This window comes from Salmo salar, chromosome 06, assembly GCF_965601325.2.
Source record: "Salmo salar chromosome 06, fSalSal1, whole genome shotgun sequence".
NCBI lineage: Eukaryota > Metazoa > Chordata > Actinopteri > Salmoniformes > Salmonidae > Salmo > Salmo salar.
The window spans coordinates 61,482,151-61,497,545 of NC_138296.1; the positions used below are offsets into that span (position 1 = coordinate 61,482,151).

The 15,395-nt window shown below is 41.7% G+C and overlaps 1 protein-coding gene across 1 annotated transcript in view; it reads right to left on the reverse strand.

Annotated features, from left to right (window-relative positions):
- The window catches only part of LOC106607717 (gamma-aminobutyric acid type A receptor subunit rho2), a 43,121-nt gene that overhangs the window by 14,436 nt on the left and 13,290 nt on the right, over nt 1-15,395 (reverse strand). Inside the window, exons 2-3 of the mRNA XM_014204971.3 lie at nt 14,141-14,250; nt 8,180-8,247 (exon numbers count right to left, since the gene is read on the reverse strand). Coding sequence (XP_014060446.1) covers nt 8,180-8,247; nt 14,141-14,250 — 178 coding nt within the window. The remainder of the gene's footprint in view (nt 1-8,179; nt 8,248-14,140; nt 14,251-15,395) is intronic.

Genomic DNA, 15,395 nt, shown 5'->3' on the forward strand with positions numbered 1-15,395 from the left:
AGAGTACTTCTGTTGTGAGGTCACGCTCCTCCGTGGATAACATAGCTATGAAATAGACTCCTTCATACCTATCACCACTACAATGATGTAAGTGTCACGCCCTGACCTTAGAGAGCCGTTTTATTTCTCTATTTGGTGTGATGTGGGGTGGGCATTCTATGTTATCTATTTCGTTGTTTTGGCCGAGTAGGGTTCCCAATCAGAGGCAGCTGTCTATCGTTGTCTCTGATTGGGAATCATACTTAGGCAGCCTTTTCCCACCTGTATTTTGTGGGTAGATGTTTTCTGTTTTGTATTTCTGTACCTGACAGAACTGTGCGCTTTTTGTTTTGTTATTTTTGGTCGAGTGTTTCATTGAATAATAAAAATCATGAACACTTACCACGCTGCGCTTTGGTCCACTCCTTCAACTTCCGACGACAACCGTTACAGTAAGACACAGTGACTTGTAGGAAAACTACTACAGGTCCCCTTAACATATGTCTTGAGGTCGACATCAATTCCAACTGACCTCCTGGCATTGACCTGGAGATTATCTGATGACGTCAGACTCATTCTGAACAGGTTGCAACCCAGCAGGATACTTGGTTCTTTCCCTTGGCATGTGCGCTTATGTAAGCATAAACGCAGACGTACAACAGAGCATTCAATGAGGATTTATGCTCGGACCACTTAAGGGTCTGAAAAAAATACAGCCTTATTAGTAAAGTTGAAAATTTACTCTGAGGCCATTGACTTTACACCTACAGAACTCACCAGTTTCTCCACAGAGGTCCATAGGTCATCCCTGTAGACTGCCCGAAGCTGGTGCCTTGCAGCTGTAGACTTACAGTATCATGTAGTTATCAACTTAGGATAGTGCCCTAAGCAACACACCGCACATTAGGAACACCCTAGATATGACATTAGACAATGCAATGATAGGGTCATTTTGCCAGGACCTTGGATGTATATAGAATACAGTCCAATTAGATGATTTTGGTGTGATATCTTTATTTTGTATATCTTTTGTTTATGCTTTCATTCCTTTTCATTTCAGTTCCTTTGACACTTAGGAAGTGATAAACAAAGTCCCCATTGTTAGGTTCTTATTTTTCAGAGTCAATAACTCGAAGCTTTAACCAAGTTTTATCATTCCCCAAAGGTCCTGTACAGCTGTAAACAGACAGCAAAAGATTTGAGACATCACAGTTTATATGCATCCCACTTAAGACACTCCTCTTTCCCTCCAATCCTTACATTTTATGGCTCTCCACAGGAAAGAAGGTAACCAGATACCAACCCTGATTACTCCCTTAAGGGGAACTAACCTCACCCCTCACCTCCTGACCTCAACCCCTCCTTCACGTACTCCACAGATATCCATCTATCTTTCGTATATCAACACATCGCGCACCTCTCCTCCATCAAACACATTCCAAAGCCTTCTGGCTTTTTACAAACTCTTTCTATTCAAGGCTTTGTCTCTATCATTTATTTAATATCTCAATGTTCAAAGTTTAGCCGATTCCAACACCATACAACCATCACTTAGTGCTACAAAGCCGCTCATTTCGGAAGAAATGTAATTTAGGGACGCACAATATATCGGTGAACATATTGGAATCTAGTTTAGTTGTCTAGTTTAACACCGATGTTAAAAACCGTTGTCAAAGCTATCGTGCATACCTATATAACGTAGGTACATGACGTAATAACACCACATAAAATGTTGCGCAACACGTGCAACACAGCATTCCTAACCTAACCCACACAGTGTCTGCTGTGTAGATCGAGCAGTCAACAAGTCGGGCAGTCATTTGAAAGATGAAGAAAATTTCAGCGAGACAACTCAAAGGCGAAATCCATTAAAGCCAAGATAATTGAATTCAATGCCCTTGACAATCAACTATTCTCTGTCGTGGGTGAGGTTGGCTTTCGCCGACTGGTCGAGCACCGGTACACACTACCAAGTGCGCTATTTTTTAGATGTTGCCCTACTGGAGTTACACAGTAATAGCGTCACTGCAATTAGCTTCATGGCATACATACTATGGAACGTAATTTGGGTCTTTGTGTGTCAAAAAATATACAGTAGCACTGTCAAAGCTGTACAAAAAGTCTGCAAACAAGCAAACACCGGCCACGAACGATGTGTTTACAATACAGCGTTGGTAATAAAGCATAATTTGTTCGATGTCAACTTCTGGGGTAGCTAGCTTTAGCTTGGTACCTAGCTAGCACCAATATAACCAGCATGAAAACAATGACCAGTAGAAACTGCAGTCATTTTCATTATTCTTAGCAATGATTTAGGAATTCATGTGAATATGTATTAGCTAGTTTGCCACTTGTTGTTCGCCTATTGAAATTGAACTTCAGTTCATGAAAATAAATAGCAAGCCAGCTACTTAACCCTGTTGCCCAAAGCTAACATTATAAGCAGCCAGCTAGCTTCATCTGGCTAGTGAGGCTCGACCGAAACGGGTTATGTGTTGTGAAGCTAGCTACAAATAGGATTAGGCACAATAGTGGAATTTGCAGTTTGCCTTCAAAATAAAAGCATGTCATTGACAATGATGCAAATTAATACAAACAGTAGAATTATGCCATACTTTTATTTTGAAGGCTAAGCGCAAAGTCCACTATTGTGGCTAATCCTTATTGTGGCTAGCTTCCCATAGATGGGTCCGCCCACCATTAATCAAATAAGAACTGTCTTATAAATTAGGGTTATTTTAGATGACACCTAGCTATATAGTTAGCTAGCTAACTATAGCTACTGAAAACAGATTATGTCGTGTTATTTGACACATCGAATAGTGTTATTTGACGTGTATCTTTTTTGACACGCAAAGACCCAAATGGCGTTCCATAGAAATCCTGATTGAGAATGAAATGACTGAACAAATCAACAATGAAATAGGTTTGTGAAAGAAATAGGTTTTGATGATATTTTACTGGTAATGGGGACATACGTAAATGCCAACAAAATAACTTTTTGGTCAGTGTGGTGTGTGTGTAACCTTAATTTAACTAGGCAAGTCAGTTAAGAACAAATTCTTATGTTCAATGATTTTCAGTGACCAACCAGACATCCACTGCCCATCCTTGTGGTGAACTGCTCCACTTTCAGAGAGCCTACCAAGGTCAACCACCAGAGGGGGGACCGCAATGATGATCCACAACCAGGACATCACCTGGTCATTATTTTTATGTTGTTTTGCAACTTGCAGGATAATCACAAGATTCAACCCACCAGAGGGGGACTGTCATGACGTGCCCTGGGGGGAGGATCATAGTCGCCCCCCCCCCCCCCCCCCCCTCTCTCTCTCCACAGTTTTATGACTTTACGACAGGTCATAAATACCTGGTAGAAACTGCCATGCAGTATTGAGAGAGTCTACCAGAACAAAGAACCTCTCTTGGCCAAACTCCTAATCCACAAAATGGGAGAATTAAATAATATTTCTACTTTTGAGAATGTGGGAATGGTCTGTGGACACTTAAGGGACAGTTATGACCAGTGTGTTTCATTTGGTGATCTCATGAAGGACAGGAAACACACATAACTGTATTTCTTAAAGTGTAAATTTTCCAGCTATCAGGTTTACATCTAAATATTGTGAAACATATGTGATTAAATATGAAACTATTTGTGAAAAGATGTAATGTGATGTTAACCTTCTAAATGAGAGCATGGGTTTTTCATATAAAGTTAACCAAATCAATGGCCATGCCAATGTGAGCATAGACATGACGTCAGCGTCATGAACCGCCATTTTCTCTGAAATGTATAAAACCCACTCATGGCGCAATTCACACCAGACCACACAAACCACGGTGTAAGCTAAGGTTGCAAATGGTTGAATTTCTGTGACCAAAACATGCCGGGTGATGCTGGTGTGTGAAGTGGTTTAAACTTCAGCTCTACCAAAGGATAAGTCAGAGAACGTCGTACCCACATTGGAATGGCTACAACTCTATAGGCCATTAAACCAGACCGCGGGTAGTTGGCTACACGGCTGGAAATGGTTAAACTCTATCGATCACTACAGAATAAGGGAGAAATTCTAGATGACACGAATTACTAGTCTGCAGCTAGAAATTACGTAAACCTAGAACGAGAATACCGACAACCGCCGAATCAACTATCAACTATTCTATGAGAACATTTCTGAATGTTACTCTGAAATATCCAGTCTAACCACCTACAACCACGAAAGACATTGTGACTTCTAGGAAAGTTAACCAGAGACTCTGATGAACTCTACAGGACGATCGAGGATTCCAACAGAGAAGACAACAACGACATACGGGCGTAAATATATATACATTGCAATTATTCTCGATTGAGTGGCCGTTCATGTGCAAAGGATTAGCATTTCAATGAATATAATTATAGACTGTGTGTAGTGAATCCATTTAGTCTTTCCCGCTCTTTCTCAGTCCCCACCCCTTTCCGTCGACTACCATGCTGTCATATCAGCTTAGCCCACTAGGGACTTTTCTATCATTGTTAGTAACCATTATCTACTGTTTGTTTGTTATGTAATGCTCTGTGATTATTTAGTTAGTTAGTAAATAAATAATTAAGCAAATTTGTTTATTGCTGATTCATTATGGAAACCAGGGTTCGTGCAGATAACCAAGAATTTTACAATGTTTGGAATGAGACTGAGGTAACAATTAATAATTCATGAATAGAAGACTAATTGATAAGATATGAAAATATCTGAAGTGTCGATTCGGGAAATACAGACTCTATAAACATTTTCCCATGGTGCCAAGACTTCCTAATTAATTAAAGTTTACATTATTAGTTTAATCATGTAATAATAATTACACAGAGAATTGATTTGATAAAATAACAGTCTTCACATTTAATGATAGTCACAGACACGATACAGTGCATTTGGAAAGTATTCAGACCCCTTGACTTTTTCCACATTTTGTTATGTTAAAGCCTTATTCTAAAATGTTCAGACCCTTTGATATGACCGAAATTGAGCTCAGGTGCACCATGTTTCCACTGATCATCCTTGAGATGTTTCTACAACATGATTGGAGTCCACCTGTGGTAAATTCCGTTGATTCCAATTCCAGAGTTCCTCTGTGGAGTTGGGAGAACCTTCAAGAAGGACAACCATCTGTGCAGCACCACCAATCAGGCCTTTATGGTAGAGTGGCCAGACAGAAGCCACTCCTCAGTAAAAGGCACGACAGCCTGCTTGGAGTTTGCCAAAAGGCACCTAAAGGACTCTCAGACCATGAGTCTGATGACACCAAGATTGAACTCTTTGGCCTGAATGTCAAGCGTCACATGTGGAGGAAACCTGGCACTATCCCTTTGGTGAAGGCTGGTGGTGGCAGCATCATGCTGCAGGGATGTTTTTCAGCAGCAGGGACTGGGAGACTAGATGAACGAAGCAAAGTACAGAGAGATCCTTAATGAAAGGTCCTGAGCGCTCAGGACCTCAGACTGGGGTGAAGGTTCACCTTCCAACAGGACAACGACCCTAAGCACACAGCCAAGACAACGCAGCTGTGACTTCGGGACAAGTCTCTGAATGTCCTTGAGTGGCCCAGGCAGAGCCCGGACTTGAACCCGATCCAACATCTCTGGAGAGACCTGAAAATAGCTTTGCAGCGTCACTCCCCATCCAACCTGACAGAGCTTGAGAGGATCTGAAGAGAAGATTTGGAGAAACTCCCCAAATACAGGTGTAGCGTCTTACCCAAGAAGACTCAAGGCTGTAATCGCTGCAAAAAGGTGCTTCAATAAAGTAAAGGCTCTGAATACTTATGTAAATACGACAAACCTGTTTTTGCTTTGTCGTTATGGGGTATTGTGTGTAGATTGTGTGTAGAAACAATTGAATACATTTTTGAATAAGGCTTTAAAATAACAAAATGTGGAAAAAGTCAAGGGGTCTGAATACTTTCCAAATGCACTGTATATGGATCTGTGCCATTTACTTTGAACTGGATTGTGCTTACAGCATTAGCAATCGTGAGTAGATGTGCTTGTTTTGAGATCAAAGCGAGAGCTGCATGTAGCCAAGAGCACAAAACATGTACATTTCTAGATATCTTTGAAAAGTGAGTCGGGTAAAGAGCTTTTTCTTGTCTTAAAGGGGCAGTGTGTATTTTGAGACAGGCTTGAATAAGCTAAATAGCCAATAGGCAGAGGGTAGCACAATATTTCTGATTCTCTGTATTAATGGTATGACAATAATAATGCATTTTATTTTGTAAAGTGGTTTCTTGAATCAAACAACACAACAGCATTTCCAGTCACCAAGTGGATAAACAGGTTGATGTCAAGCCCTGTAAGTTTTTTTCAAGTGTCATGGAATGTAGGTCTACATTGAACAACACAAATTGGCTGCTACTTTAGGCTTAATGATAGAACAGCTATTTCCATGTTAAAATGTTATGGGATGCATTTTCTCCATTGTTTTTGATGGTAGGCCACTCCGGTAGGCCTACATTATGATCAAATAGCCACAGTAGCCTACATGGCCACTGTTAAAACTAACTTAAAGTGGGTACAGCCTCAGTGTTCACAGTAAACGAGCGCTGGAAGTTGCACTGCATTTTCACAACGTTCAAGTTTGCGCTCAACATTTGCCCTGAGAACAGCCTCAATTCGTCGGGACATGGACTCTACAGGATGCTGGCCCATGTTGACTTCAGTGCTTCCACAGTTGTGTCAAGTTGGCTGGATGTCCTTTGGGTGGTGGACCATTCTTGATACACAAGGGTAAACCCAGCAGCTTTGCAGTTCTTGACACACTCAAACCAGTGTGCCTGGCACCTTCTACCATACCCTGGTCAAAGCCACTTATATATTTTGTCTTGCCCATTCACCCTCTGAATGGCACACATACACAATCCATGTCTCAATTGTCTCAAGGCATAAAAATCCATCTTTAACCTGTCTCCTCCCCTTCATCTACACTGATTGAAGTGGATTTAACAAGTGACATCAATAAGGGATCATAGCTTTCACTTGGATTCACCTGGTCAGTCTGTCAAAGAAAGAGCAGGTGTTCCTAATGTTTTGTACACTCAGTGTATGTCCCTAGTATGAGCAGGGAACATATTATGTCATATTATGTCCAGAGAGGGCAGTCAGAGTTGACATTAGTGATGATGAGACACATACAGTAATGACAGCTCTGGGTTAGAGGTTGCATTGGTCACACATATCCTTTTCCTTCCTCTCTGCTCCTTGATCTGTATATGTTACTAGGCAAAAGGGTCTATTTCATGCCGACTACGCCACTGTATCTACCACAGCAGATCCTCCTCTTTTCCATTCACTTCACAGCATTACACTATATATTAGATCAGCAATAATACAACTTGAAATAATGGCACCAATGAAGTAATCAGTACCTTTGTCATTACATACAATGTGTGTATAACATCACATTTGGACACATTCAACAAATAGTAGTCCACAGTAACATTGCATAATGATATTAAAATGGTTGATACGGATGACTGAACCTTTGTCCTCCATCAGTCTGGCATTAAGGACAGTCATCGTCTGAAAGCAATCATTTGCCCTGTCTATTTTTATACAGTTATATACAAACATTGAAATGCTCACATAGAGGCTTACAGAACATCAGGATGGCAGTTCGGCTCCAATTTATAGCTTAGGACAGCGGGCCCATGTAATTATATTACTGTGGTGGAACATGTGCATGGTCATTTGCAAGGTCATTTTGAAGACAAAACATCATTTTTAACACTGTGCTTCTATTATTTGGATTATCTGAGAATAAGAGATTAATAAGCATGACCAATATCATTAATTTGAGACTTTATCAGCTTCAAAACAGTGCCCCCCACCCCCTCCCAAAAACAGTTTCATAGTCTTATTTACTTATTAGCAGATTGTGAAGGATAGGTTCATTTTCTTTGGTTCAATGGAAGTAGTGGGCTGCACACAATCATTGATGTTACTGACTCTAAAATACTTGTATTTTACACGGATGGGTGTCTCTTTATTTGTTACAGGAACGGCCAGCATTCCCTACCCATTGCGTTCAGTAGTTGTTGAATTTAAACACTGTGTCACAATGACCACTTCAAATGTTCCACTGACCTGTAATAATAACTGTTAAAGTTGACGTCATGGAAATGTTATAAGCTTTCATGTTTGTATGATTATCAATTCACTTACCATGTCCACCTCTGATATACTGTCCAAACTCTCCACCTGAACGTCCACCCCCACAGGGACAGCAGGGCCTGCAAAACAACAGTCACAATAATGAGATTATTTTCATTCTTATTGTTATATTTCTGACTATCAGTGGCATCATATTCAGGCCAACAGTGAGAGTCAAGGATTCAGTTTCAGGTGGAAAGACAGTTTCCCCTTGAGAGTGGCCATAATCACATAACATGATTTAGGGTAAGCTAGTGTGAAACATAACAGTTCTGCTTTCTCTTGGTAGATATACAGTGCAGTAAAAAAGCGTGTGAACCCCTGCACAGTTTTCAAATGTTGTTGTGTTGAGTCTGAAATGTAGGTTGTGTAGATCAGTAGGAAAATACATGGAAAGTATCAACATTTCAGACTAACACCACAAAATGTGAAAACTGTGCCACACTGTTCTACTGCACTAGTGTCGATTAAAGAAAAGAATCTCTGTCTGAGATGACGTCTTAACTTGGATTTCCATGTCCCAGTATAGAGGCTCTGATATTTTCTCCATACGTCTTCCTTGTTATCTCTAGTAGTTTACTTTTCCTTTGATCACTACCACAATCCCAGAAAGATTTGGTATTACACGGTATTACAGCTACAGATATCTTCAGCTCATTTTTTAAAAACCCTTTCGTTTCAGTATTGAGGGCAATACCACACACTCATATGTTGAAGTATTCATTTGATTGAAGTGGATGAGTCATGAGTGATAGATTTGGGTTAGATTTTAGGATTTGCGAGGATATTGAATCCAAATAACTCCATATAAGGTCATGTTTATTTTCACAGCACATACATCCTATGAATCAGTTCTATATGCAATTATATGGCACACAGTTTCATCCATCCCATGTTAAAGGCTCACATCAGAAGCGCAAGTAATGCATAATACATATTTGTATGTTATGCATTGTGGGTAATGTCCTAATCGCCTGCCAATGTCTAATTAAACAAGGCCCAAGGGGGTGTGGTATATGGCCAATATACCACGGTTAAGGGTTGTGCTTAGGCACGACACATCGCGGAGTGCCTGGACACAGCCCTTAGCCGTGCTATATTGGCCACATACCACAAATCCAGAGGTGCCTTATTGCTATTATAAACTGGTTACCAACGTAATTAGAGCAGTAAAAATAAATGTTTTGTCATACCCGTGGTATACGGTCTGATATACCACGGCTATCAGCCAATCAGCATTCAGGGCTCGAACCACCCAGTTTATAATCTACGGTAGCTGCTGTAGTACCATCCTCTGAACCCTCATGTAATCGCTAGTAACTAAAGCCTCCTTTCACTTAGCCTCTCCTCGCCTGTTGCCTGGAAGAGAGGATTTTAACTCCTCGCCTTGTGCCAGCTGGGTGCGCTGTCATCCCTCACTCACACCATATGCCATCCATCAGATCCTAAACTGGGACCCAGGCACCAGCTCCCCTCCCAGGACCTGTGTGGACGATGCTGCCCGCCACACCTTCCAGCTGCTGGGAGAAATGCCTCCCACAGCCTCTACCCCTGTAATAGATAGAGCTAGCGGGGGATTGGGCTGTTATTTAAGAAAATGTTTATCTTTCATTCATAGTGATTACATGTGATCTCTCCATCTACTCCTCCTGCCAGCGTGGAGCCACTGGTTATTTTGTATTTTGGGAGGCTGTAAAAAGACCACTGCTGAGAACTATCATTATGGGTCGTTATGGGGTCCGGTCCAGAGGATGGAGCACTGTGTGTTTGACCTTTTCACAGTGCGTTTGACCTCAAGTTAAATTCATATCAGTTTCCCTGTTCTCCTACCAGTTACTTGTTTGTTAAAGCTCTCTTAAAACATATTCTGATGATGCAAATCTGAAATGTTCAATCAGAGCCATACAATGTATAATTAACTGATCAGATCACAGCTCTGTGTGATCGAGAATGTCCTCTGAAATGTTCGGAACTATTCAGTCTCTTCATAGAGTGGGACCTTAGTGTGGTCTGGTAAACAGTTGTCAGTGGGGCACACAAGTAAAAAAAAATCTATGGTCTGTGCCGATTCATTGAGTCATCAAGAATTTCTCTGTTAGAAGTCAACATGACAGAGGAAGCTATTCCTCAGCCAGCATAAAGACTTCAAAGATGATTACACAGAAATAACAGAAACACAACAAAAAAATATGAACACAACCCCCCCTCCCCCATGGCAAATAGGTTGATCAGCAGCATTTCATCAGTCTGTTTTCTCATACACAGGACAACCGCTAGCTATTTATTTATTTGATTTATTTCACCTTTATTTAACCAGGTAGGCAAGTTGAGAACTAGTTCTCATTTGCAACTGCGACCTGGCCAAGATAAAGCAAAGCAGTTCGACACATACAACAACACAGAGTTACACATGGAGTAAAACAAACATACAGTCAATAATACAGTAGAAAAATAAGTCTATATACAATGTGAGCAAATGAGGTGAGATAAGGGAGGTAAAGGCAAAAAAGGCCATGGTGGCAAAGTAAATACAATATAGCAAGTAAAACACTGGAATGGTAGATTTGTAGTGGAAGAAAGTGCAAAGTAGAAATAGAAATAATGGGGTGCAAAGGAGCAAAATAAATAAATACAGTAGGGGAAGAGGTAGTTGTTTGGGCTAAATTATAGATGGGCTATGTACAGGTGCAGTGATCTGTGAGCTGCTCTGACAGCTGGTGCTTAAAGCTAGTGAGGGAGATAAGTGTTTCCAGTTTCAGAGATTTTTGTTGTTCGTTCCAGTCATTGGCAGCAGAGAACTGGAAGGAGAGATGGCCAAAGGAGGAATTGGCTTTGGGGGTGACCAGAGAGGTATACCTGCTGGAGCCTGTGCTACAGGTGGGTGCTGCTATGGTGACCAGTGAGCTGAGATAAGGGGGGACTTTACCTAGCAGGGTCATGTAGATGACCTGGAGCCAGTGGGTTTGGTGACGAGTATGAAGCGAGGGCCTGCCAACGAGAGCGTACAGGTCGCAGTGGTGGGTAGTATATGGGGCTTTGGTGACAAAACGGATGGCACTGTGATAGACTGCATCCAGTTTATTGAGTAGGGTTTTGGAGGCTATTTTGTAAATGACATCGCCGAAGTCGAGGATCGGTAGGATGGTCAGTTTTACGAGGGTATGTTTGGCAGCATGAGTGAAGGATGCTTTGTTGCGAAATAGGAAGCCAATTCTAGATTTAACTTTGGATTGGAGATGTTTGATGTGAGTCTGGAAGGAGAGTTTACAGTCTAACCAGACACCTAGGTATTTGCAGTTGTCCACATATTCTAAGTCAGAACCGTCCAGACTAGTGATGCTGGACGGGCGTGCAGGTGCAGGCAGCGATCGGTTGAAGAGCATGCATTTAGTTTTACTTGTATTTAAGAGCAGTTGGAGGCCACGGAAGGAGAGTTGTATGGCATTGAAGCTCGTCTGGAGGGTTGTTAACACAGTGTCCAAAGAAGGGCCAGAAGTATACAGAATGGTGTCATCTGCGTAGAGGTGGATCAGAGACTCACCAGCAGCAAGAGCGACATCATTGATGTATACAGAAAAAAGAGTTGGCCCAAGAATTGAACCCTGTGGCACCCCCATAGAGACTGCCAGAGGCCCGGACAACAGGCCATCCGATTTGACACATTGAACTCTATCAGAGAAGTAGTTGGTGAACCAGGCGAGGCAATAATTTCAGAAACCAAGGCTATTGAGTCTGCCAATGAGGATGTGGTGATTAACAGAGTGGAAAGCCTTGGCCAGATCAATGAATACGGCAGCACAGTATTGTTTCTAATTGATGGCGGTCACGATATCGTTTAGGACCTTGAATGTGGCTGAGGTGCACCCATGATCAGCTCTGAAACCAGATTGCATAGCGGAGAAGGTGCGGTGGGATTCGAAATGGTCGGTAATCTGTTTGTTGACTTGGCTATCCGAATCTCTGCACAGCAAAATGATGTAACCTTTCCGTAAAATACCAGCAGATCAGGAAACATCACCAAATCTGTCTTAAGACCTTAAATAGACATGACATGAATGCTGAATGGGGGGGAAAGCCCTTATCTATTTCCCATAATGACACGGGAGTGCTCCCCTTTTAGCAATTGTAAATCAACTATTGGTAGCACTGGCCAGATTAAGGCTAGCCTAGGCCCATGCATTAGACACCGCTGCTCACTCCTGAAAGAAATCCCAAAGATGGAATGGCTTTGGCGGATGTTCTTCAAAATCACAAGCTATCTCTGTAACGCAAATTTGATTAAATGGTGGTCCGATGTGGCTCAGTTGGTAGAGCATGGTGCTTGCAACGCCAGGGTTGTGGGTTTGATTCCCACAGGGGAGCAGTATGTAAATGTATACACTCTCTACTTACTGTAAGTCGCTAAAACGTCAAAATAAGCCATGATAGGTCTTCACACGCCTCAGATGTTTTTTCCTACCCACTGGAAGATTATTAAAATACTTTGTTTTTATACTTACATTTATAGGTAAACCCGGGAAATTTGAACTTGCTGTACTGTATGACAAATATGACATTCACTGCAACAGCAAATCTCAATGTCTCCGTATCCTAACGTTGTTTAGATGGTGGATTTTCAAACAGAAACCAATCAGAAACCAAACCGCCAAGGATCCGCAGAATGGAATACTCCTGGTAGTTTTTTGCAGACAACTGGCATGGAAATAAAAGTGAATCTTCTTTTCTCTGCTATTTATAAAGTTTACATGGTAATTGAGCAGCAGGGGTTCCCTACAGTCGTAACCTGAAACACATGGGAACAGCTCTAACCTTTATACTGGGGATATTTACAGCCTTATCCCCATAAAGGCCTTCCCACCGGCAGAGCACTGTATGCATAATGCAAAACCTCACATACTCGTTGTCTCTGAAAAAAACGACATTTGCACAGCCCTAATTCTAAACAAACAATTAACTTTTATCTCTCTGTGAAAATTATGCCACACAAAGCTGTTCATTGTGTGCAATGGGACAATGCAGTTGCTTCTTCCCAGTGGGATTTCTCTGATTGTGTTTTGGGCTGTTTTCCTCCACCCTTGTGTGGAAAGAGACCTCATGCTGGCACGCCACAATGTCACACAGATAACATTCCTCCAGTGAGCGGGGAGCGGCTGTGTAAGAGGCTTTCACTGTACGCCTGCTTCCGTTTGAAGCTAGGGAAGAAAACCTAGCCACCGCTACACATCTCCCACCCAAATTAATACAGACAGTTTTCACAGGCTTACACAAGTCAACTTTTCATAATGTTTGTATAAGACAGACAATTTGAATCTCCCAAAGCTCTCTATTCTGGGACACGAGGCTGTGTCTGCGTGTCCATTTACAGATACACTGAAGGGTTTTATGTAGGATCTTCTATTTGAAATTCTTAGCGTCTGAGCTGCCACTCAAGTTCAGTAACACTACATACAGTACATTATTCACCAGGGAAATATGCAGCATCCCATTTTATGCATTTCAAAAGCTCCTCCTATACCTGCCTTACACTTTGGTAAACATGTCAAAACAGGTGTGGATACCGAATGGATTGCTACAGAAGAATTCATTCTCAAAGTGTCATATCTAACTAGCTCCTGTGTGTATTAATATGATGAGACAACTTTTTCACACAGATGTACGTTCTCTGCTGGATATGCTTCATTGCCATTCAAGATCTAAACCAGAGTAGCACAACTCCAGTCCTCAAGGGCCACAATCTTGCTGTTTTTTTCCTTCCACACTGGCACTTAATTAATGTTCAGAAACATTCATTGGTTGCCCAGAGAGGGCACAAGAAGTACAAATCTGGAAACAGACATACACTGCGGCCCTCAAGGAACAGTTTTGCACCCCTGATCTGAACAGTAATATCAGGGCCCCTTTGCCGGGTTTAGAGGGCTCTGGATTCTACTTTCGTTAAATCAGTCAACAAGATGTTTAGAACCATGTCCTTACCTGCAAAGGCTGGTCTCATGGTGAAATCATGGTCATCCACTCGCAGCAGGTTGTCTGTCTTCAATTTGCGAGATTTGGTGTTATCAACCATCCTTTTTCCAGTCAGGGGACTGCAAAAGAAAACGGCAATCAATAGGCTACTTCTGAAAATATTGGTGGATAACAGTTATCTGTCTCCATCCAGTCCTTACTCCTTACAGAGAACCACCCAACCACCTTTAAAATGACCTTCAAACCACAACTGTCAGATTATGAAAGGGACAGGGCCCGGTTTCCCAAAAGCATCTTAAGGTTAAGGTTATCGTTAGAACCTTCACAAGAGCATCTTTACATTTTCGAGGCGTTTCCCAAAATAGTCTTTATTAGCCTAACGTTGCACTTGAAATCGCTCCTTAGCTGACTCCTGCCTCAGACCACTTGTAGAACAAGCGCGCCGTTAGATCACTGTTCGCCCTCTTGCGTCACTTTACACACAATATCCGCTGAACATAGAATGAAGATGTTTCTATGTGATCGGCGAAAACGTCATAGCCAGTTGTCTTAGACCGCCGCCCTCCCAAGTGGCTCAGCGGTCTAAGGCACTGCATTTCAGTCCTAGAGGCATCACTACAGACCCTGGTTCGACCCTTGGCTGTATCACAACCGGCCGTGATTGGGAGTCCCATAGGCCGGCGCACAATCGTAAAAAATAATTTGTCCTTAACTGAATTGCCTAGTTAAATAAATAAAAAATATATAAATAGCCTAAAAAGTTAGTAATATTATAAACAAGCAAAGCATGGATAGGCCTACATCTTTTAAAATCAAAATCGAGATAACCTAATTATATAATAGCAAGATTATTAGGCTAAATATTGACATCACATTCATGTATGTGCAATCGATAGACCTACCCAACCTGGTCCCAGAGCATTTCGTATTATTCTGTACGTAAATCCAAGACGGTCAATGTAGTATGATATGTTACATAGGGTATGGTTACATAAGACGGATGGTTACTTAAGGGAAAAACAAAAGGATGGTGGTTGGTAGGGATGGGCATGTAACACAAACATCTAGCAACCCAAAGGTTGTGAGTTTGAATCTCATCACGTAAAATTTTAGCTAATTAGCAACTACTAACTACTTTTTAGGTATTTAGCATGTTAGCTAACCCTTCTTGCTAACCCTTCACCTAACCCTAACCTCTTATCCCTAACCTCAGTGCTTAATTTGTAAATCGGGAGGTGCCGGAACAAAAGTGATGGGGGGAGTT